Source organism: Pantherophis guttatus, chromosome 2 (assembly GCF_059756535.1).
Source record: "Pantherophis guttatus breed Tessera chromosome 2, ASM5975653v1, whole genome shotgun sequence".
NCBI lineage: Eukaryota > Metazoa > Chordata > Lepidosauria > Squamata > Colubridae > Pantherophis > Pantherophis guttatus.
The window spans coordinates 211,951,844-211,976,869 of NC_142064.1; the positions used below are offsets into that span (position 1 = coordinate 211,951,844).

A 25,026-nucleotide genomic window follows, 5' to 3' on the forward strand; every position below is an offset into this window, starting at 1 on the left:
ACAAATGCTACTTTTCAGGATGAGAGGATTTCAAGCCATCAATAATTTCTTAGGTGATTTAGTGAGATGTTATTACACTTTCTAAGTCATGATTTAGGAGTTAACATTTTTATGGCTTATTTTAAACATGGGTAAAAGTAATGATGTCTTACATGATGTATTAACCTAGGTGACGAGTCCTCACTTGAAAACTATATATCTGAAATTGCTTTTTGCTGAATTATTGTTTGCATTTTTCTGAATGTTTGATGCCGATCCAGGTCTGTACATTTGGAAATATACTTTGTGGGAAATAGAATCTAGAATCTATAAAGATGTTGAGACAATAGAGTGCAGAGAAGTGCAACGAAGTTGATTAGGGGACTGGAGGCTAAAACTTATAAAGAACGGTTGCTGGAACTGGGCATGGCTAGTCTAATGAAGAAAAGGATCAGAGGTAACATGATAGCAGTGTTCCAGTATTTGGGGGGCTGTCACAGAGGAGGTGGGTCAACCTATTTTCCAAATCACCTGAAGATCAGAAAAGGAATAATGGATGGAAACTGATCAAGGAGACATTCAAACTAGAAATAAGGAGAAATTTTCTAACGCTGAGAACAATCAACCCATGGAACAGCTTGCCTTCAGAAGTTGTGGGAGCTTCATCACTGGACAGCCATCTGTCAGAAATGGTATGGGGTCTCCTGCTTGAGCAGGGGGTTGGACTAGATGACCTGCAAGGTACCTTCCAACTCTGTTATTCTACTATTCTATTCTATACAAAAAGGGTCACAGAGGTCTAATTAGGCGAATTGGCAGAAATTAGACTGGGAAGCAATATGCTATAGATTCATGGTAATACATTCATGTGGAAAACTGATTTCCACAGAGGTGCACGAAAAAGGTTTATATATCTCTACCACAGAAAGCCAGTTTGGTGTAGTGTTTAAGGCATCAGGCTAGAAACTGGGAGACAGTGAATTCTAGTTCTGCTTTAAGCACAAAACCAGCTGGGTAGCCTTGGGCTAGTCACTTTCTCTCAACCTAGAAAGGTGGCAACAGCAAACCACTTCCAAAATACCTTACCAAGAAAACTGGAGAGATTTATCCAGGCACCCTCCAACAATCGGACATGTTTAAATGGAAGGGGAAAAAATCTCTAACACAGCCTTGAGAAAAGCTTGAATATAGTTTTTAGAAGCGTTGTAAGTGTAACATGTTTCTCCCTCCCCCCCCTATTTTGATTAAAGCACTTTTACTGCCAGTTGAACTCTTCATAGCCTTAGTTGGAAGAGAAAAAAAATGAAGTATGCAGATAGAATTATCATGGCTTTGTTTTTGTTTGCCCCGGGTCATTACGTTCGTTGGGTTGTTTAGTAACAAGGGTGGTATTTGTTTTTGAATTCCTGCACTACAGCGCAATGAAGTTGCTCCTAATGTGACTGTCAGATGAGACTTGAAACCAAGCCTTTCCATTCTGGATATGTGGTGCAACTTTCCCGGATTTATCCTTTTCATATTGTAGGGATATATGTTTGATCGCTGTGACGCAATGAACAGCTTTATGGAGTTGAGCAAACGTTGTTGCCACCGCTGGTCAGCTGCTGTTCAGCCTGACCTAGCAGGTACAGAGTGAGAGCCTGGTTTGAGCTAGTGCATCTCCCCCAGTGCCTAACTAGAATGGCCCTGGAAGAAGGTGCCCAGGAACACGGAGGGGGCATGCTTTCACTAGCACCCCACTAGTCCCTCTGAAGATCCCGCTGCCAGGGCTCACCTGTCAGCATCCCAGCAAAATGGTCAGTGGAGCATGTCAGACTGAATCCACGAGGGAGAAATGGAATAGGCAGGGAAAGCTCTATATCAGGGATGTCAAACTGGATTTCATTGAGGGCTGCAACAGGGTTGTGTTTGATCTTGGGGAGCCAGGGTGGGCATGGCCAGCATGATGTCACTCATGTCAAGGGGGGCTGTGGTGGCCCAAGTGCTCTGCCAACGAAAGCAGGCTCCCGAGCTCCGTTTTTGGCTGGGATGGCCTCCTGCAACCCTCTGCCAGTGAAAACGGAGCTCGAGCGAGCCGCACCCGGCCCTCCCGAGCTCTGTTTTCACTGTCAGAAGCACTGTGGGCCGGTCCTTCGCTATTTCCAGGGTGGCCCCGTGGGCTCGATCTAAGCACCCCGCGGGCCGGATCCAGCCCCCGGGCCTTGAGTTTGTTTCACAGCCCTGCTCTATATTAATGCTAAGGATGCTTTAAAATGTGTTTTAACTTTAAACAACTTTTAAAATGAATAGTCTGTACATCTTAAAGTTGCCAAGTTGGAGAAACACTGATTTAAAGCAACCTCAGGTATGGACTGGAAGTCAGAGGGAGGCAGGAAATGAAGTTATCAGGTCCTGGTGGTACCCAGGGCAAGGTTCCAAATCCTGCCGCTACCAGTTCGCATGCGTAGTAGCGGGTGGGTGGAGCTTCCTGCCGTCGCTACAGGTTTACCCGATCCAGTGCGAACCGGTAGCAACCCACCACTGGTGGTACTACAGTTAGATGAAAGTGAGGAAAGGTTCTCACAGTAATGCCCAATTTTTCTACTTTGTGAAACTCTGGGAGGCTAGAAATGCTTAGAAAAGGAACAAGAGGCTTTACTATAAATAAAGGAGTCAAAGGGCCAAGGTGAACCAAGATTCCTGAGAATGGCTAGTAGTCATCCATACATCACGAGTCAAGTAAAAAAACTGCTGTTGGAGTTATTCTGGCAAGCTCTTTGACCTTCTGGACTTCCTTTTCATTTTCTGTATATTAGGAAGAAATAGGAAAATGAGTTATGATAAGATCCGGTGCTTCCTAAAGCATGTTGCTCAATCTTGTCATCTTAGAAAACTGTGCAATACTGTAAACAGATGATGCAACAGACAAATATTGTTCAGTCACATAAAACGGTTGCCAAGTGGTTCCTGGCAGAATTATGGCTAAAATATTCAAACTAAGAGCTAATGTTTTTATTTCAGAATAATCCCATGGGACACCCCAGCTGGGTGTATCTATACTTCCTATAGAAATGTAGAAACAGGTATACCCTCCTTCCCTTCAAACATAATATTAAACCTACTTATATTAAATAATTCTGCTGGATAAAATCAATCCTTGGGTAAAACTGGTCCTTCAAGGTCCCAGCACAGAAACTTCCTGCTCTGTGCTTTAATGGTAGCTCTTTGAGCCAGAAGGTCAGGCAAACTCTGCTGTTGATATAGTTTTTTTCTGATTGAAATGTACTCTTTATCTTGGGCATCATGAGTCGTTGTTTATAACTATTGTTTTAATTCATATATGCTGCCCAGAGTAACTTTTGTGAGATGAGTAGCCATATTAAATAAATAAATGAATGTTCATTCTAGTGGTGATCCCTTTGTGTGTGCTCTCTTGCTAAGATGTGATCCAGAATGATAAACTTTTTTGTAGCCTATTGGGATTACCAGATTATGACAATTTTTTTCTTCCTTAAATAGTTTATTTATTTATTTTATCTTTCATGCAAAAGAAGGATGGTTCTGCTCCTTAGAATCTGCTCGTAAAGGAGCTGCATCTTTTTTTTTTAATGGTCCAAAGTACTTCTTGAAGCACTACAACTCTAATAAGCATACGTGTTCTCCAAAAAGCAAAACAATGATGAGGTGGGGGTTGGCTTTATTTTGAAACCCTCAAGTCTTCCAGTCATACAATTTGGGGAAGGAGGAGGACACAAGTTCTAATCCTTTATCCCAAAGGTGTTTTTTGTTTTTTTTCAAGAGGCAACTGGATTTTCTGATTTTTTCTTTGAAGACGTTTCGCTTCTCATTCAAGAAGCTTCTTCAGCTCTGAGCTGAAGAAGCTTCTTGGATGAGAAGTGAAACGTCTTCAAAGAAAAAAACCAGAAAGTCCAGTTGCCTCTTGAAAAAAAAAATAAAAAGCATCTTTGGGACAACTAAGACCTGGATGACTGAGAATCTCCATAGACATTCTTGTCCTTTAGACTGTTCATCACACATATAAGAACCAACTAAGGAAGAGAGCCGCTGGGTTCTATCAAGAGCGGAGACAGAATCTATTCTAAGGCAAAAGCCATGCATGGTGTCATCATGTTAACTTAGCAGCTATAGGGAAAAGTCCATATTTTCATGAGATCGTAATCTGAATATTGAAGTCTCAGAACTCTGGGGCTAAAGCTGTTGGCAGAGCAATGACAGATTGTTTTATATTCATTCCCTTAACGTCTACCTCGTTAAGTACATTGAACTGGTGTACTCTTGGCCGACCTCGTTCTTTTTTCATTAACATGCACATTAAAGTTTCATGCCAAGAAAACTGGCAGTAAGTTTGACTAACAAGCCCTGCTCTGTTCCCAACCAGTCAAGCCTTTGAGCAATAACATCAAAGCAAGAATCAAAACTTAATCAGAACACTAACAGTAAAAAAATAACATACACAGTGCTGCCTATGATCATCATAAAAGATTGGATTGTTTTGATCCATGCATACACAAGATAAATACTCAGTCTGGTTATCTTGTGAAATGCAGGAAAAGTGGGTTTAACATTTCTCTACTGGAAACGTGTTTCAAAATTTGGGAGGCTACTACAAGGAAGGAAACCCCAGATTTTCACAGCCCTAACAAGAAACAAGAACTATTCCCCATTGTCTTGGGGTCTGTAGCGCTCCAGCCTTTACTCAGAATAAAGAGAGAAGATCTATTACCCTATAAATATTGTTGACTCCCATCATCCTTCACCACTAAATAAATTGTCTATGGCAGATGGGAGGATGGCTTTAGGTTCCCCATCCTAATTCTAAATAAAGATCAGATGCACCCTGTCTTATATTTTTTTAAACACTGAAATAAGCGCTTGGCCTTATTGCCATGCGCTCAAAAACCAGATTGGGCTTATTTTAGAGGAAACAGGGTAGTGATGTGTCAAATGCAATGTCTCCTATGCTTACTCATTCTTTCTCCTCTCACCTTATCTTGACTTCCAGAGCAGTTGGTGCTTGGAGCCTCCAAGGAACTATCTCGGCACTGGGATAAGGACTACGATTCCTTTGTGCTTCCTCTGCTAGATGAACTGCAGCCATGCTACATCCTTTATCGCCTGGATACCCAAAACGCACAGGGCTATGAGTGGCTTTTCATCTCCTGGTCACCTGACAACTCTCCTGTAAGCTTTCAACTTATTCCTATTCACAGAATACAGGTTACTAACATCCGGTTCTTGCTAGTTAGTTTAGTTGGTAAACTGAAGAATAAAACGTATGCAAAGTGCTCTTCAGAAGCATTGAGGTTGCTCTACTTCCCTTTTCCACTCCAAAACCGCTAATGGTTGGTGGTTGCAGGTGCCTTATATCTGTTTAATCTATAGCTCCTTCACTGCCAGCCAGGAACTTTCCAGGTGTCCATGATTCTCATAATCTCTAGTCAGCATAGAGTTTGATCATGGTAAACGTGTATGCAAAGCTGCTTGGTTTAGAAGCAGTTGTTACAAATGTGGATCAGGTATTTCTCATTCAACGCAGACTCCTTCAAAATGGAAGAGTTTGGTGCTCAACAGATCATTGGGAACTCAGAACTTCTCCCAGATGATTGAAGCAGATTGTTTCTGATGTGATACAGCTGTTCTAAGGGAGCGAAGGGCTAGTGGTCATGAGAGGATTAACGACCAGATCCTATAGATCGAGTCAGACAGTTGAGAAGCTCCTCCTCCTGCTGCTGCTTCCCAGCTTTCTGATTTGATCTGCTCCTATTCAGATGCACCCTGCCATTGCTCTATTCTGGCCTTTATTCCTAATAAAAAAAAAATCGAATTAGACTAATTGGATTTTCCTCAAATTATAGAAAATTTACAAACAATTGTTGAGACTTGCTCTGTGAGGTGCATCAGCGGAAAGGGCTTCAGCCCGAGACACTAGGACCGTTTTCGGTCGAGGGAATTGAGGCTCCCTTGGTTTTTACCCAATCTTACTAGCTGATTCTGAAAATTAAAGTCCAACATACAATACCTAGAAGTCACTAAATTGGTAAAGACTACATTATTTGTTTATTGGATTTCAAGGGCACCCAATTTCTAATAACTATGGGTGGCTCCACAAAATTAAAAGAACTCCACAAAAACAATATCCATAAAACAATAACTTTTCAAACAACTCTTCTAGATCGGGGGTAAAGGGGCAATTGCAGTCATCTTAACTGAAGGCTTGGGAGAAGAGCCAGTTTTTAGAGAACAGTTGAAGATGAGCAAGCGGGGAGGCCATGCAAATCTTCGGGAGATAATTTTTACAAAAGGCAAGTGCAGTGACAGAAAAGGCCCACTAGGTGACATTGATGGGACCTGAAGCAAGCCAAGTCCACTGGAGGGCACAGGGAAAGCAGATTTTTCAGGACACAGTTGCTTCCTCAAATACTGGTATCTAGGCTTTATGCTTGAATTGCATCTGAAGGCAGCTGGTAACCAGTGCAGCTTACATAGCAGGGGTCCTATATTTCCATTATTGTCAATCTACATTCTGGATCAGCAGTAACTTCTGAGAGGTGTTCACATGCAGCCCAGGGGTGGGTTCTACTTATCTTGACTACCTGTTCGCAATGGGGCCGTGCGTGCTTGCTTCGCTCGCGCTCACGCACTCTTCTGCGCATGAGCAGAAGCATTTTGATGACGTTGGGATTGGTAGGCAGAGCCTCCCGCCGGTTTTACTACTGGTTCTATAGAACCAGTGCGAACTGGGGGCAACCCACCACTGATGCAGCCCCATGTTTCACAAGCCTACAATATGATGCCGTCCATCCAACAAATTGGATTACTTCTATATAAGAAATAATGAAGTTTGCCCATGTATGTTGCAGCATGTAATCAAGTTTCTCTAATCTCTGAATCAAGGACGATCAGGCCTCATTAGTACTTGGAGAGAGATCACCAGGAAATCCCAAGGTTACAAGTTAAACTGCCAAGAAAACTACATGGATCTTCCATGAAGTCATCAGGAGCTGACTTGAATGCCTATTTATTTAATGAAGTCCAGAGTGAAAGAAAAAATACTTCCCTTCCATTTGTATTAGTATTGAGTCTTAAAGATGTACGTGACAAAATTGAGCACGACAAACCTTGACACAAAGAGTTGTTAATGTTTAGTTTTGTTATAATGGATTAAGCAATCTGTGATTATAGCTTTTGTCAGTCTTGGGGAAAAGACCTCTAGTTGTGTGAATTTCAGCTCTCAGAATTTTCAGCATGGCCGTGCTACTTGGGGAATTCTGGGAGTTGCACAACGCATTCAGAAGGTGCTTCTGGGGAAGATGGAGCTAACAAATTCATTTTGATATAAATATTGGTTTTAAAAGTCTCTCTAATTCCAAATATGAAAGGTCCTTTCTGATGGGTTTCAGAACCGTAAATAATCCTGCAACTCTTTTCTTTTTAGCCACTGTGAACTGGATTTCTGATGGTTAGCAGCCATGAATGTCTTCCTATAGTTCATATTCTTTTCTCTTTCTCTCTGTGCAACAAGGTTAGACTCAAGATGCTCTACGCAGCAACCCGAGCAACGGTAAAGAAAGAGTTTGGAGGAGGACACATTAAGGATGAACTCTTTGGGACACTAAAGGTATGGCAGTTGGTCATATCCACTGAGATCAGAACAATCAGAGTCATAACTGTTGAAGTTTGGAGTCCTGCTTCTAAAAGCCAGACTAGAATTTATCATCTACTCATTTTGAAATGCTTGCTTTAAGATTGCAAGGATTCTGACTGCACAAAAAAAAAAAAAAGAACTTGTGCTGTGTCTTCTGTTTTGCCATATTCACAATTGCAGAATATGCTGAGTTTGAACCCTGATAAAATGAGTGCAGGGACTAGAGTACATGACTTGAGACATTGACGTAAGATAGATAAAGATGTGCACAAGGTGATCTGTTTGTGCCATAAGAGCAGAGGTGAGCACTTCTATCCTGTGGAAGATTGCTTGTCTCTCACCTGCTTTTCTTTTGTCCTTTCTGTTATTTTGTTTGTTTATAACATTCAGTTCAGAGGAAGCCTGGTCCCGAAGTAGTTTAGATTGCTTTGCTGACTATACTAATTCACTAAATTGGAAGGTAGAAATTGGAATGCATGCATTGCATTAAGCCCTTCCCTGCTCTAGTCTCTTTCCTCCAAATTCATATACAGTTTAGTTTAGTTTAGTTTATTCATACTTACATGCCGCCCTTCTCCCGAAGAACTCGAGGCAGCTCACAAAGATAAAACAACGGAACAATAAAATTAATACTAAAATAATCCAATTAAAATCCCCAAGAAGTTAAAACTAAGACTCCCAGCAGATCAGGCAATTTGTTGGAAAAGCCATGTCTTCAGGTCACCGCGGAAAGAGCGGAGATCGGGAGCCATCCAGAGCCCTGTGGGTAACCCATTCCAGAGGGTCAGTGCGCCCACAGAGAACGCCCTCATCCTAGGCGCCATCAGCCGACATTGTCTGGCCGAAGGCACCCGGAGGAGGGCAGTCCTATGTGAACACACTGGGCGGTGGGAGGCCAGTAGGAGGTGATCCTGCAAGTACCCCGTGCCCGTGCCATGGAGGGCTTTATAGGTAAGTACCAGCACCTTGAAGCGGATCTGAAGGACCACCGGTAACCAGTGCAGCTCGCGCAGGAGTGGTGTAACACGGGAGTAGCGGGAAGCCCCCGTAACAACCCGCGCGGCCGCATTCTGTACCAGCTGGAGCCTCAGGGTGCACCACAAGGGCAGCCCCATGTAGAGGGCATTGCAGTAATCCAAACGCAGGATAACGAGAGCATGAGTGACTGTACGGAGGGCATCCCTATCTAGGAAAGGGCGCAACTGGCGCACCAGGCGAACCTGTGCAAAAGCCCCCCTTGTCACAGCCATCAGATGATCCACGAAGGACAGCCGGGAATCTAGGAGGACGCCAAGATTGCGAACCTTTTCAGAGGGAGTAAGCAATTCCCCCCCACATCTGGAGTGATGGGGGTACTAGACCATGAGATGCCGGTATCCACAGCCACTCAGTCTTGGGTTGAGTCTGAGCCTGTTCCTACCCATCGAGACCCGCACCGCCTCCAGGCACTTAGACATCACAGAAAGGGCATCCCTGGATTGATCCAGGGTGGAGATGTAGAGCTGGGTATCATCAGCATACTGATGATATCTCACTCCGAAACTGCGAATGATCTACCCAGCGGCTTCATGTAGATGTTAAAGAGCAAGGGGGAGAGAACCGACCCCTGTGGCACCCCACAGCTGAGGGGCCTCAGGGAGGATCTCTGACCCCCCGCCCAAACAAATTGCGTACGGCCTGAGAGGTAGGAGGAGAACTACTGTAGAACAGTGCCCCCCACCCCTAGCCCCCCAAGTCGTCGCAGTAGGATATCATGGTCGATGGTATCAAAAGCCGCTGAGAGGTCAAGTAGGACCAGGATAGAGGAATAACCCTCATCCTGGGCCTGCCAGAGATCATTCACCAGGGCGACCAATGCCATTTCCGTGCTGTGTCCACGCCTGAAACCCGATTGGTACCGGTCTAGATAATCCGTTTCCTCCAGGAATTGTGGAAGTTGGTGTGCCACCACAGACTCAACAACCTTCGCTATAAAGCGAAGATTGGAGACGGGACGAAAGTTATTCAGGGTGGCTGGATCCAGGGTAGGCTTCTTGAGAAGGGGTCGAACCACCGCCTCCTTAAGTGCGGCGGGGAAGACCCCATCCCTCAATGAAGCGTTGACAATCGCCTGGATCCAGTCTCCGGTCACCTCTCTGGTTGCTGCAACAAGCCAGGAGGGACATGGGTCCAACAAAGATGTGGAGGCCCCCAATCTACCCACAATCCTGTCCACTTCATCTGTGGTTACAGGGTCAAAGTCAACCCAGATGTTGCCTTCAAGACTTGCTCCCATCTCCTCGTCAGGTATGATACATGTTATGACTGTATCATGTTATGATACAGTCATAACATGATAAGAAGAAAGGGAGAGTTTCATATTGTGGATTGGCACAAGTCTGGCTATTGAGTTAATGATTATCTAAATGCTTTGTATTTTGTCCAATATAAAATTTGACTAGCTAAACTCATTTTACATATTGTGCAGAAAACCCAGCAAAAATGCTTACAGACCTGGAACATTTTTGAAAGTGCCAGAAGGGGGCAGTGTTGTCCATCAAATGATAGTACATTAAATTATACAGTGAAATGTTTTCATGTCTCTCTGCAAAGCTCTGTTATTCAATATGATTTGTGAAATCCTCAAGCAGCTATCCTAGATCCACCATCTAGTAGAGTTCTTTTTATATTGCTTATTTACTGAAGTTAATAGGCCTCTGGATCAGCAGTCACCAACTGGTGGTCCGCAGACCACTGGTGGTCCTTGAGAAAATTTTGGTGGTCCACAGAAAAATTATTTGCATTTTTTTTATATTGCACTAAATACTATTTATCTTTTTAAAAAATTCATATTGGTTATGAAATTATGAATTTGGTGGACCCTCAGGTCCGAAAGGTTTGTGACCCCTACTCTTGATCAGTGAAGTCTCTTGGTGGCTTACAGTACTGTGTAAAACAAATGTAAAATCAAAGCCTACTAAAACCAGTAAAATTAATAAACTGAACATTTAATCAACAGTTAAAAGACATAAAGATGCATTATGAAGATTTTTTGAAAAGCTAATAAATTTGTTGGACTGCTCAACTCCAAGGGGAATGCATTTTAATGATGTAGAGCAGCAATAGAGAAGGGCCTGAAAATTCATCTTTAAAATGTTAGTGTCACCATCAGTCAAGTCCCTGGATGCTGAAGGCGAACCTCAGGTAGTCTCAAGAAGTATGGAGGAATAGCTTGAAAGTGGTATTTTTTCAGATCTCTATTGCCATGGAGAATTTTAAAGTAATGACCAGCAATTTGTATTTAGTCCAGAAACGAGTTAACACCAGTGCAGTGCAATAAACACAACTGTGATATGATTTCTTCACATTTTTCTCATAATCAACTTGGCCTCCCAATTTTGGATCATCCAAAGCTTCTAGTCTAGACGGCTTCAAGGCCCAACCCTGAGTGGATAAAGACAATCTTGAGGCAGCTGTAGGCAATCACCTCAGATGATCTCAGCAAGTGGAGATTCATTTAAGAAGATCCATTGAGAAATGTGTCATGGCACATTGACCATTATATAATGCAAGTCTAAGTGGTACCCATGACTTACAATGGCTTTCCTTCAGTATTCCCCAGCCTCCCTACTTCCATCTGATTTTTAAAAAATATTTAAAAATATCTTAATTTTTAAAAATGAATGGGAAAACTAATGTGTTACAGAGCACCAACCTCAAGCATAATTTGTCCTTCAGAGAAGGCTTCCTGGTCCTCATAGAGCTCCCAAGTACTTTCTTACAAAGTAAAAATTATAGAGCTCCAGCTCAGTCCTTTTTTTTGGAGCTCTTCCCTGCACCCCTTAAACAAAAAGAAAAGCTGAGATAATAGACCAGGGGTGTCAAACGCACGGGCTGGATGCGTCACACACTGGCCATGCCTATGCCTGGATTAGCGAAAGGGGGGGAGGGAGTCGCGATTCGTCATGTGATGCCGCCATGACGACGCGAGTTTGACACTCCTTTAATAGACAACATTTTGCAAGGCTAGAGTAGGTTGTAAAGAACAACTTTGTCAGTTTGCATTGGTTCGCACTTTTATGGCTAACCCAACCAATTAAGGCAGCCATTTTATGAATGTACCCTGTGTTCTACTTTGAACCAGTTTCATGCTTTTTGTGCGGTTGCTTTTCTGTTGGACCATAGGAGGACATCTCGCTCAGTGGCTACCAGAAGCATGTGTCTTCTTCCTCTGCTCCAGCTCCTCTGACCGCAGCCGAACAAGAGCTTCAGCAGATCCGCATCAATGAGGTAAGAAGAAAGTTTACTGAGCTGTTGATTATGCTACAGTTCTTTCTTTCCAATGTTAAAATTTTCCCTTGGTGCTTTGTGTGTAAAACTGTTACGGTGTCATTTAAAAGCCATGCATTTTTATTCAGGTGCAATTAGGAATAAAAGTTTGTTTTTGGAAGCTGTCAGATAGCCATAGTAGTGTTCGCGTTTTCCATTTGGAAGGAAGAGCTGTGCACTGCAGCTAGGAAAATGGGAAGTTCAAGGTGCTTAAAAGGGAGAGAAAGGCTTCTGAAGTAGAGGAATATGCTGGTTGATGCTGCCCATCTCTTTTCTTATCACTTTTCCTTCGGTGTTTCATTGATTCTTGGAGGGTGGGGGGGATTGTTTCTTTGCTTTTCCACCCTTGATCAATTCAGAGCATAGTTGTATGGGGGCAAATGCCAAGGCTTACAGCTATCATTTCCAAGGCAGTAGCTATCCTGTAAGTGACCTGCAATACTTCAGCATCCATGTTTTTCTTAATAATCGTGCTTTCATTGATTGATTGGTTTCAAGTATATCGCCCAATTCAAATGACTCTGGTGGTTAGGAGTAGGTAACGCCTGTCTTCCCAGTTACAAAGTACCACTATCTTGAATCCTGGAGAAATTCGGGTTTCCTCCAGAAATAATGGCTGGAGGAATAATATTTGATCTGCTTATCATAAAGGAGAGACAATGCTCATAAACCGATTTCCTGTTTTTAGTTGGGTGGCATAGGTTGCACGCTATTGAACATTCAGCTGTTTATGTGGTTATTTATTTGTTAGATATAGATGCCACGTTTCTTCCAAGAACACAAGTTAATTCCTAAAGCCTTCACTTAAATCTGGTCCTAGTCACATAATAGTTTTGCATTGGTTTGGAGGTTGTAATCACACATTAAGAGTAGAAAGTTGCAGCTAGTGCAGCTGTATGAAATCTGAACCAAAACATTCATGGTAAAAGGATAGCACAGTATTACAGCTAGTCCTCATTTAATGACCACTCATTCAGTGACTGTTTAGAGTTAACAAATGAGTGATACTTACGAACAGTCCTCAAACATCCAGCCACCGCAGCATCCTCATTGTCACATGATCATAAGATGGGTGCCTGGTACCTGATTCGCACTTACAATTCTGGCATTGTTCCACTGTTACATGATTGCCATTTGCAACCTCCCCCCCCCCCCCCCCCCGTCCTGTCCCATTGTACTTGTGCCGGTTGGTAGAGAGTAACTTACTTACTGGAGCAACTTGCAACTTCTCCATTGACTTTGTTTTTGGAAAGCTGGCAGGGAAGGTTGCAAATGGGAATCATGTGATTGTGGGATAATGGATGATGCAGTGCCTCATGGGCTGTTCATGCAGCAGCCATCCCCAATCCCATTGCACTTGTATCACACCTCGCACTGTGCCTGGCCTGCCAGTTCGCTTGCAAGCTGCCTGCAATCCTCGCTTAACGACAACAACCTCAAGTGCGGGGATTGCCATTGCTTAGTGTTGCGGTTACATGATGTTGTGCTTTACGACCACATACTTAGTGATGGAAGTTCAGGTCCAGTTACCATTGTTAACCAAGGACTATCCGTAGTTCATACAGATTTGAAGTATTTGCAAGGCACACCTGATAGCATTTTTCCAGTATTGCACAATATCGGAGACCTCATATAGTGTTTTTTCCTGTCATTTCCTGAATTAGTTTTTGAAGTATTGAGTTTTATTTGTTCCCTTAATGCGATTTGTACATTGAGTTGAATAATGTTTAACCTGCCGGGTCTTAACTGTAGGACTTTCATCTCCCTCTGGCACATGATTATCAAGTCAGAAGATGATTTAGCAGCCGGGGTGAGATTGCTGCTTGTGTGTTTCCATTTGCATTTATTGGCCCAAGCTCTCTGTGAGGTTTTCATCTCCTACCGAAGCGGATGATTAAGAACCCTGAAAGCGAGCAGAAAGAAATTTCTCTCAGTTGCTTGTGCGGTAAATTTATAACTGTGGTAACAATTGACTGATGTTATGTATGAGCTTTATATCCCACCTCTTCCCCACGATCCCGTTGTGGTGTAGCATTCTTGCCTCCATTATATGTGATATGTGACCCAGCCCTTTCCAGGAGATGCTGATCATATTGCCATAAAATTGGTGGAGCCTGTGAGCTGCCAGGAGACTCAAGGTTTTGACTGAGGGATATGGACAGAGGTGGGACACGAGTCCCCACATATGCAAACCATAGGAATAAGATTTTAAAGCCACCATGGCTATGCTGTCTTTGAGAGAAAGTGAAGGATATGGAAATGGAAGAAGGGCTTGTTGACTGAAGTACAAAAGATAGAGACTGAAAGTGACTGAGGTAAAATAGTAATGTTTCTAATCAGGAAATATTACTATTTCTTTCAAGTCAAGAAACAGCATATTGACCAAGTTACCCAAAGCAAAATCTCTTAAATTGAGATATAGCAGTGAAAGCAACATAAGTCTTGTCCTACCTGTAACAAGACTGAAAAGGACTTAAAAGTTCTGGGGGTGCTACTTCGACTGGAGCTGGAGTAGGCCAGGGATGGATTTGGGCATTATTATTTCTGAATTCTCCCAAATAATTCACTCTTGCCTCGTCCTTGTGGGTTACTTGCCAAACCCTGAACTTGGAATATTTGCACGAATTCACATTGGAGATCAGGTGGAAAGCTAAGAGTTATTCATTGGGAAAGATACTAGCTTAGAGAGCAGTGTGCCTACTTCTCTTTGGGGAGGGGGGTGCAAATCCTTTTTGGGCACTGGGCCTAAAAGCATATCTCTTTCACGTGTTTCCGTAATCTGAATCTGTTGAACTAGCCTGTACCAACTGTCAACCTAAATATTACTAGCGAGGGAGAACAAAGCGTCTTTATAGAGAGATCAGCCTTCCATCAGACCTGCACACATCAGGTGCAGCCAAATAGCCTATTTGGGCCCCCAACTGAGTGTGCAGCACTCCAGCCCTGCCTCCCCTCCCTCCCATTCTGCAGCTTTCTTTAAATATGACAGGCCTGGAGCTTAGCTTCCCACCGCCACTTCTGCATGGCTGAGCGATTCTGATAGGTTGCGAAGAGAATCCCTTTCGGTTTATGGCTCCATTTCTGGGTCACCCTGCTTGTGATCCAGTGTCACTGGCGGCAGATGAGACAGACATCCGTTTTATTTTAGAGGATGCTCAGAAAATTGATTATCTTGCATGAAGCCTGAATAGACAGCCCGGGTTTTTGCATTCTGTCCTCACGTTTGATGTGTAGGAATTGGCCTCAATTAGATCAGTATGAATTCACACACCACGTTAAAGTGATCACCTGCTTTCTCTGATTTGGGCCTGTGGATCCTGGCATGGTTGGGTGTAAACTATGGACTGTAGTGTAGTACCGTTATATACTTATGGATGTGAAGAAATCATAGTTAAGGCCAGTTTGGGGCAGCCAACTTCCATTTCTCCTTGTTAGGACGCTACTCTGAAGTAATTAAGGGTTGCCTAAGATAGGCTCTGGCAGTTTAGCTTAGTGCTGCCCGCAGGTTTCTTAAGCCATCAGGAAAGATTTTTTGCTGACCTGAGAACTAGGCCCAATCTTCTAGAGCAGGGGTCTCCAACCTTGGCAACCTTAAGCCTGGCTGGGGAATTCTGGGAGTTGAAGTCCTCCAGGCTTAAGGTTGCCAAGGTTGGAGACCCCTGTTCCAGAGTTTGCACCAGAAACTCTTGCCTTGCTCCATTCTGTTTTCTGGACTAATCCTACTTTTAACCAGGTCAGAGCAGCCATTTCTCATAAAGCTCACTCCAGATTAGATGGCCAGTTAGGATTACACCCAGAGCCTCAACTACATTGTGCTGGTTACTCTAGATGCATTTTTCAAGGGGCAAACTGTAAGATGGCTATGCCATCCCAACCATGATGCCTTACTCTGAGAACCTCCTTGGACTGTTGCTTAGAGAGCAGCCGGTCAGCCAGCCCAAGGCCAAGGGACATGTTGCCGCTTCTGAAAAATGAGTATGCACAAGGGAGTGGTGGGTCCATCTCAACTGGCAGGTCCTCTTGAAACTTTCTGCTGCTCCTCCAGTATGACAAAAAGCAAGGTCCAAACTCACTTGAGACCACTTTGCTGGTAAACTCATCACCTGAAACTTGTTTTAATTTTGGTTTGATTGAAATGGATTTCTGCCTCTGCCTTGTGGGATAAAACAGGGTTTCTATGTGTTTCTATGGTATGCTTTCTGTCATTTCTTGCTCTTCTATTTCCTTGAGGGAAGTACAGTGTTTAAATTATGTTATGCTTGTGGAATGTGTCGCTTTTGCCACTGATTTAATAGGTGCTAGCTTCATCAGACTTTCAAACCTCTCCAAGGGCCTTAGAGTTTTTCTTTCTTCCTTCTTTCTTTACTTCCTTCCTTCCTTCCACCTATCTATCTATCTATCTATCTATCTATCTATCTATCTATCTATTTATCTATCTATCTATTTATCTATCTTCTATATCTCAATCATTAGAGACTCTCTAGGTATCTTTTATTCACACGTTTATTATACCTGTTTCCCCGAAAATAAGACATCCTCTGATAATAAGCCCAATCGGGCTTTTGAGCGCATGGGCTAAAATAAGCCTCCCCCCCAAAATAAGTCCTCCCCAAAAATATTTAAACACAGAGCTGGAAATCAGGTAAGACGGCAAGAGGAGCCCCATCTTGCTCCAAGCACCCCAAAATAAGAAGACCTCCCCGAAAATAAGGCCAAGCTCTTATTTCAGGGTTCAAAAAAATATAAGACAGGGTCTTATTTTCGGGGAAAACACGGTAGCCTCAAATACTAGTGCTAAACTCAGGCTTAGTTGAGCTGTCCAGGCATGGTAGCATTACATTTAAAAAATTTGCCAGGTTTTCTGATTTCACAGAACAATGTAAGGAGCAGTTTCTAACCTTTTTTTTTTAAAATAGCGACTATTCCATCAACTTAAAACTTTTTCAAGACAATCACATAAATTGGGAATAAACCTTATAAAATCCTAGTGATTTATTACTCTCAACTGTAAGCATATTGCACTCATTACAGTTCATTTATCTGCAGTAAGTTGCCTTTGGGAAAGAGAGAACATTTACCTAATGTGAAAAATGATTCAGCTAGGGCCACGTTATTTCTTCCCATTCCCCGCAGATCACTTGCAATACTCTTATGGACTATCATTGGTAACCAGAGAATGGGATATCATTGCTTCACAGTTTAATCTCTTCCTTTCCTCTTCCTTTCCTCTACTTAAATTGTAGATTGCATCTGAGCAATAGAATTTGCTTTGCCAGAAGCCCTGATGGAGAATTTTTTTTTCTGGGTATGCAAATAAATGCCCAGAGGATTTCAGGAAGTCCTTGAAGCTGAATTGCTGGGCCATTGAATGTTTACAATTGCCTGGAAAATTCAAGGAGCTGATCTAAAGGGTCCTTTAGATAAATGGCTGAGGCCCTTGGTGTGCACTCCATTGGCATGTTAGGAATGCCAGCTGGATTGATCAGGTAGAATATCCTGACTTTTACACTTAAATAAGGAACATTAGCAGATGCAAATGATAATCTCCTAGCCTTGAACCATACCTTTCCTGGAAGCCTGACCTGTTGGTAATAAATTGGGCTTTGTGGACAAAATCTCAAACTTAATCCCAAATCTATTTATCAAACTGTGAATTTCTGTAAGAGAGCTTGTTTCAAATACATGCAAGTCAATGGGATAACTGCATTACATTGGAGGATTGTTTGAGTGGGTCTTTTATAAAGAGCATCTTTCAACCCAAAGAGAACTGAGAAGGTTGTTTTTTGTTTTTTGTTTTGCTTGCAATATTGTTTGTTCACATCTGCAGATTTTCCAGGACAAAGTTAAGAATGAAAGGCCCTGCTTTTCTTTCCAAGCAGCGTACTTAGTTCAGTGGGTTTTTTTCTCAGATAAACACGTATAGGATTGCAGCCTAAATACCATTGGCTCCAGTGCAGAAAATGATCAATTGGTGTAAGATTGAGTTGCATGTGGTTATTGTGTGCTGCCTATATGAAAAACCTGAAATGCCATATTGTGCTTCAATAGTTTTTGTCATTTCCTCGGAACAGTTTTTTTTTTTTAAATGAATGATCTTTCTAGCATTTAGAAATAGGGATAAAGTGCACAATAGGTCATCTCAGAATAAATATTTTCAAATAACAACATATTTGAAAACAGTTTGAGCATATACACTTATAATAAATTACTGCTATATCAGAAAATTTTAAAATCTGGCAGTGCATTTTCAGACCACAAAAGAAATATCATTAGGACCTGATCCTGTCTGCTTTAGGAATGTGGTCCCTGCTGCAAATGCACCGATCCTGGAGAAGTTGCCCACTCCTGCTCTCAAAGCAGAGCTGCTCGCTCGGAGTTGCCATTAAGTCAGCTCCAAAAAGGGCAGGAGGCATTTTCCATTTAGATTATCCGATATTGTAATTGCGTTATTTATGTATCTGTGTGTGTGCTCGCATCTTGTTGCATTGCATCTTGTTCTTTAAACTGTTCTGACAGCATTGCTGAAGAGAAGCATGCGAATGAATTACATTAAAATGAATTGCACTAGATATAGAAATCTTCATTTTCATATAGAGTTCTTCATTTCTTATTGGTTTGGTAAAGTGCTATTAGTTTTATAAGCACCTTGGCAGTAGAGTGTTGATTGAAATAATATTTTATACCTTTGGCCCTATATCATCTTTGCTCTTCAATCAGCTATAGCAATCCTGGTGGGCAATCAGTCATGAAACATGACCTTTTATATGTTTTATTTCTCCTTTCACAGCACACCTGGATATAGCACTGAAGCCTTATATCTATGTGTAGGAAGTTAGCACCCACCCCTCTCCTAGGAAAATGAAATATTCTAGGAAATATTAAAAAGGCAGAATATTATATTTTCCCTAAAGGAGAAACATGTTTCTAAAGACAAACTCAGAGCCTCAGCTCCCTGCCCCCCCTCTCCCCCGGCTGGTGCCAACCTATCTACACGACAAAGGCTGGGCCAGCTTATCTACAACACAAAAGACATGGCCCTCAGGACATGATAGGATTAGCCCTCAATCAAGATCCAAACCAGGACAAAGCCATTAAGCCATAATAGGAATTGCCCAAAAGCCCATTTATTACATCATCACCCAGCAAGATTCAACCAGGCCTGGGAGTCTGACAACCAATCAGAGTACATTCCTTACATAGGAACAGGAAGCTCCAAGGTGGAGCCCAAGAGAGGGTATAAATCTCTCTCCCTCTCTCACCCATGTGCTCTTTTTGCCCAGGACCTCAAACCATGTGGTCCTTCCACCATTAATCCATCTTTCCAAGCAGTCTCCATGTTTCCAGTGTCTTTCTTCCCACTTGGAATTGAACCCAGATGGACATTTCTCCCAACATACGGTTTTTCATTTTGTCCGATCTGGAAACTATAGTTGTTGTCTTAGGAAAAGTCAGCCTCTTAAACGACTAGAGTTGTAGCGTGTTTTTTGAAAGTTAAAGATGTCATCGTTTATTTCTGAGTCATGTGAAAGAAGGAACAAAGAGGAATTTACTCCTATGGAAGTTTGCTAATCCAAATTTAGAACATCCCATCTGGAACCCTGTTCACTGGCTACTTGCCTTTGAAAGGAAAATAAAATGCATTGCAATCACTTGAATACTTATGCAAATCTCACCTAATCTTCATGTTATTAAATGATTTTTTTTTTTAGAAGGCCACAATTAAAGCAAGAAACTATGTTACAATTATGGCAGAAATACAGTTTTCTGAACCATTTAATTAGCTCAAAATCCCAGGTCTTTATTTTCACTGGGTTGGTTAACCTTTGTATGGCTCAATTACATTGCTTGTCTGTTTGAGTAGTCAAGAATTGTGGGAGGCTTTCCATAATGTGGGGGCCTTCTATTTGGTCATTGTTTTGTGTCTGAGGTTTTTTTTAAAAAAAATGAAATAGATGTGCTAAGCTGTAATAGGCTTGACATAACTCCTTTAACCTGTTTGTTAATGTAAAAGTAGTGGAAAACTATCCCTTTGTTTCTAGCAGTTTTGCTGTTTTGTTTCAGTAAAAAGAACTGAAAGGTTCTGGGAATACAAAAACAAAATTCAAGAGCTGCATGTGACTACGGCACCCAGACACACACACACACACACACACACACACACTGTGGTATATCAGAGGATTTTGGCTCTCTATATATTGTGGGTACTTCTGGAGGAAGTCTGTGGTTATATTTGTTTGTGTGTACTCCAAGGATTTTCAGTCGCAGCTCTCCAGCAGTGATGAATGGGGCTTCCTCCCAAGTTACTTGGGATGTATTTTGGGGGGAATAAGTGGTGTAGTATATTAATATACAGTAAGTATTAAATCCCTGTGGCCAGCTTTTTTATGCATAACATGATCTATTGCCTGCCACTTGATCAGGAGAAATTATTTTATTAAATCATTCTTGGTGGGTTTTGAACTCTTGTGTCTTCTCTTCACCTGCCCTCAGGATTCAGATTCCCAGGAGTCCTACAGTGAGATGGTAGGCTTGATGTTACGCATTTCTTCTCAGAATTATAGCTCTTCCTTGGAGCTTATCTTTTCTTGCATGTTTTAATCCTAAACCTTCTACCCTCCAACCTTGAAGCATTTACTTTAAAAAGAAATAATTCCTTCCTTTCTCTACCAGTGAAGCTGTAACCCTAACAATTTATAGATGCCTCTGCAGAAAAATATATGTTGAATGAGTTTGTAAGATGTATATATAGAACAAGTGTTTTATCTAAAAGAATGGGATTAATTACCCCTTGATTTGTTGAACCAATCCACTGCTGGATTGGTTCAGCTCATCCAGAAAAAGACTTGGGAGCTCCTGAAACAATGTTTGGAAGCTGCTTGGGTCTATGTGAGATTGACCAAACTAAGACATAAGCAAAATAAGATACAGGCGGAATTCGTGGGGAAACCAAATATTCTTAATAATAAGATTATAAATGGTCTTAACTGTAAGTGCCTGGTTTTTGTTTTTGTTTTTTAATTCTAAGGATATATTGTGGGAATCCTACTAGATTGGAGACGTTCAAGAGATATGGAGGTCAAGAGTGGCTTTTATCACTATTATATGGTCATATTGGCTAGATGTTTGCTCAATTATTCATGCCCCAGAGACGTCTAGACTGGCATAATATAAAACATTCTGTCTGAGGCATTGAAAAACTTCAGCTGGTATAGAAAGTGGGCATTTCACCACAGGTAGTCCTCAACTTATACAACCATTCATTGACTGATCATTGGAAATTACAATGGCACCGGGGGGGGGGGGAACCCATGATCACATGATAAACATTTGGACACTTGACAACTACCTTCATTTATGATGATTGCAGTATCCCAGGGTGATCGCCTTTTGCGATCTTCTGACAAGCAAAGTCAATGAGGAAGCCATAGTCTCTTGACAATCGTGTTATTAATTTAATAACTGCAGTGATTCACTTAAATGTGGCAAGAAAAATCATAAGATGGGGCAAAATTCACTTAACATCTGTCTTACTTAGCAATGAAAATTTTTGGCTTAATTGTCGAGGACTACCTATATTGATAGATAATTAGATGTGTAGAACCTAACCTGAGTCATCTGTTTTTCACAGCAATACTGGTTACGGGTTCATTTCCAAGTCTCTTTCCTAATACCAATATGGTGTAATGGTGAAGATAACGGACTTGTACTAGGGATAATGAGGTCCAAGTCCACCTTTAGCCCTAGAAGCTGAGAGTTTGTGTCAGCCACTCCCTCTTAGCCCAACTATCTTGCAAAGGCTACTTTCACAAGAATAAATGAAGGGAGATTCTCATGAGCTTTTTAACAATAAGTGGGATATATTATCATTTATATCTAACAAAGAAAGAAAGAAAAATATAACAGTGTAAAGGACTATTTTTACTTGTACCAGGAAAGTTTGTTAGCTTATTTATCAAACCTAGAGGCCGCCCACTTCACTAACAGAACATTTAAAGTCAAAAATTTCTTGCTTCAGATTCCATCACTGTTAATATTTATGAAAATTCTTAAGCCTGATTTATTTTTTTTCATGTATCTCCTGAATCAATATTATTACTCTGTTGTGGGCTATTAATTTAGCTATATCTGGTTTTATTACTATATAGGATGTTATAAATGGTGGTATGAAATTCCTTTATCAATGTTTTCTTATTGTGCTTATATTGTTGTGCTTTATCATTTGGTACTTTAATATCGTAAGTTTTCTTGAGTAGCTCTTGGGCCGTAAAAACAGCCTAGAAATATTTTCAGTCAATCAATACAAATCTTTTTTTGGTTTTCCTCCTTGCATTTTAAACAATATCAGCCAGACATCAGCCCGATATCAGCCCTGTGGTATCTGTTTCTGCCTTCCCCTGAGCCAGAAGCACTGTAAGAATGTGTGTGTGGATTGCAGAAAGATTTCAGTAGTGGTCATTTGCAGAACCTGTAAATGTAGATCTATGTACTACAGTCATACATAATAATCAAAGTGGCATGCAGCACTGTCTCAAGGTACTTTTCCAAATGAAAAGTATTTAGTGATACTGTTTTTCCAGCATTTGGCTAGTAGGCTGGTTTATATAAAGAAAAACTCTGCTTCAAGATATAAACATTTTTGTCAGCAGTTACATGTGCTTGGTCCAATTCTAGTTGTACATGTTGCAGCATAGGCATTAAAAGCCATCATATTTGAATCCAGGTAAAGCTGAATGTTTGGAAGTCATCGCAGGCAGTTGGATGCTCTGCTAAACAGACTGTGTGGTTTATTGAATGATAACCTACAACCAAGGTTTCAGACCAGTTGTCTTCTATTAAGGATTGTTGTTGAGTGTCCCAAAGGTGCTTTTTCAAGAGGCAACTGGACTTTCTTGTTTTTCTTGGAAGACATTTTGCTTCTCAGCCAAGAAGCTTCTTCAGTTCTCAAGAAGCACCTTTGAGACAACTATGACTTGGATGACAGAGAATCTCCATAGATTGTTGTTGAGTATTATTAGTACATTCCAGGATAGATGGAAGTTGGGCAGCATTTCTTTTATTTCTCTTATAATATGATGTCATTTTCTTACTTCCTACTGGCAGATGGTTTTGGGCTGCTGCTGCTGCCCATTTGTGGTAGAATACCCTCATCCTGAGGAGGTAGGCCATGTTGCCTGCATTCTGTCTTCTGTTACGTTTTGCAGAGTTCTTTCCCTTCCCTTATTTGTTTCATCACATTCTCCTTTATATATTTGCTCCACAATATTCCACGCAGGGTGGATTTGATTTAAATCGAGTCAATTTAAATCATGATTTAAATCACTAGTAAAGACTTGATTTAAATCAACTCGATTTAAATCATAATTTTTAAAGAGCAACTGTCATCTCTACTACTCCGTTGACCCGCTGTTGACTCACCAATAGTCCCAGTGTTGCAGAATATACAGCCTTGTGCTACATAACTAAGCTCCATTTCATGCTGAATAAACTAAATTATTTATGTATCTTAAATAGAAGACTATCTTACGATAGATTTTTACCCCAAAAGTTTTTTATTAAAATAAATTCAATAAAAATCAAAAAATCCGATTTAAATAAAAAAAAACGATTTAAATTAAAAAAAATCTGATTTTTTTGATTTTTAAAAAAAAATCATTGATTTTTATCCACCCTGATTCCACGTTCACTTTCTGTTAATCAAGTTCGCAAACTTCCCCATTTTAGATCTGAAATCATCTGACTCAGTGTATCTAAAGATTATCTAAGGAGCCTTCTTAGACACGTTTCTCAGGTGGCTGGATTCAAAATAAAGTATATGTAAATCTAAGTCTTGAATTTGTTGAGCTCTTATGGTATATCTAATGGCTATTAAATATTATGAATGGATCTGAATCGTTTATCCCAAGAAAAGACTATAGGTGTTTCTAGCATTCCTTAAAAGATACCAATATACAGGAGCCATAAAGTACTGAGAAACTTTACGACCACTCTTGTTTCTTCAGTATTCTGTTACTGAAAGAATTGATGTGGCTTCATGTCCCCATAAGCTGCTGCTGCCGATGATGATGATGATGACTGGGTGCCCTCAAGTTCTTCTGGACTGCTGATGTCTGCCTGGACAAATCCCTGCAGCTTTCTTGGCAAGATTTCAGAAGTATTTTGCCATTGGTTCCACCCTAGTACCTGGCCCAAGGTCACCCAGCTGTTTCTGTGCCTAAGGCAGGACTACAATTTGCAATCTCCCAGTTTCTAGCCTAACTACTATACTGGGTTCTTAAACATAATCCAGGGATGGGCAAATGTGGCCCTTTTACAACCTGTGGACTTCAACTCCCAGAATTCCTGAGAGAGCTTACTTTATTATATGGTTTTATGTTTGCAAACTTTTTTCTCTAAACTGCTTTGAGAGAAATACGGTATAAAAGATAAATTACTTAAAGGACAATATGAATTTCTAATGGAAAAAAAAATTGGATTCCCTGCATTTATTTTAGAGTAAACTGCACATATAGGTTGGTTTTTAAAAATATTCAGTGATAGTCTCCGTCTCCCCCCCCCCACACACACACACACTTTTCATAGCTTGATTTTGTAAAAGCTAAACGAAGCCTTGAGAACCTCAATGTAAAGTCTTAAGTGGTCAAGTGAGTTCGTGGATACACCCATGAAATTTTCCTGGCAATAATATACAAGTGGTTTGCCTTTACCTTCATTTAATATTTTTTAACTTCCTGCAATTGTCTAGAGACCTGGAATTCCTTTGTGATCTCTCATCTAAGTGCTATTCTAAGTGTCTGACCCAGCTTAGGTTTGAAACTCAGACAAGATTGGCAATGTGCTATTACCGAGATTTTTTTTTTTGGTCTTGAATTTCTTTCAAACAATTCCACTGCTTTTATTGTGTTGATAAATTTGGCAAACATATATTACTAGTTAATTTACTATCATTTCTTTTTATTTTTTGATTGTTACAAGAATTTTAAAAATTCAGTTTATCTCAACAAATGTATTTTAATTTGAAGAATATTAGAGAATTTGTCAAAATTCAAACAAAGAATCAAAACGTATATTGATTTCTATCTCACACTGATAAGTTT

General features: G+C 41.0%; 1 protein-coding gene across 1 annotated transcript in view; it reads left to right on the forward strand.

The window, feature by feature from the left end:
• The window catches only part of TWF2 (twinfilin actin binding protein 2), a 68,222-nt gene that overhangs the window by 32,395 nt on the left and 10,801 nt on the right, over positions 1-25,026 (forward strand). The window contains exons 3-5 of the mRNA XM_034439474.3: positions 4,982-5,160; positions 7,502-7,597; positions 11,789-11,893. Of these exons, the coding sequence (XP_034295365.2) occupies positions 4,982-5,160; positions 7,502-7,597; positions 11,789-11,893 (380 nt within the window). The remainder of the gene's footprint in view (positions 1-4,981; positions 5,161-7,501; positions 7,598-11,788; positions 11,894-25,026) is intronic.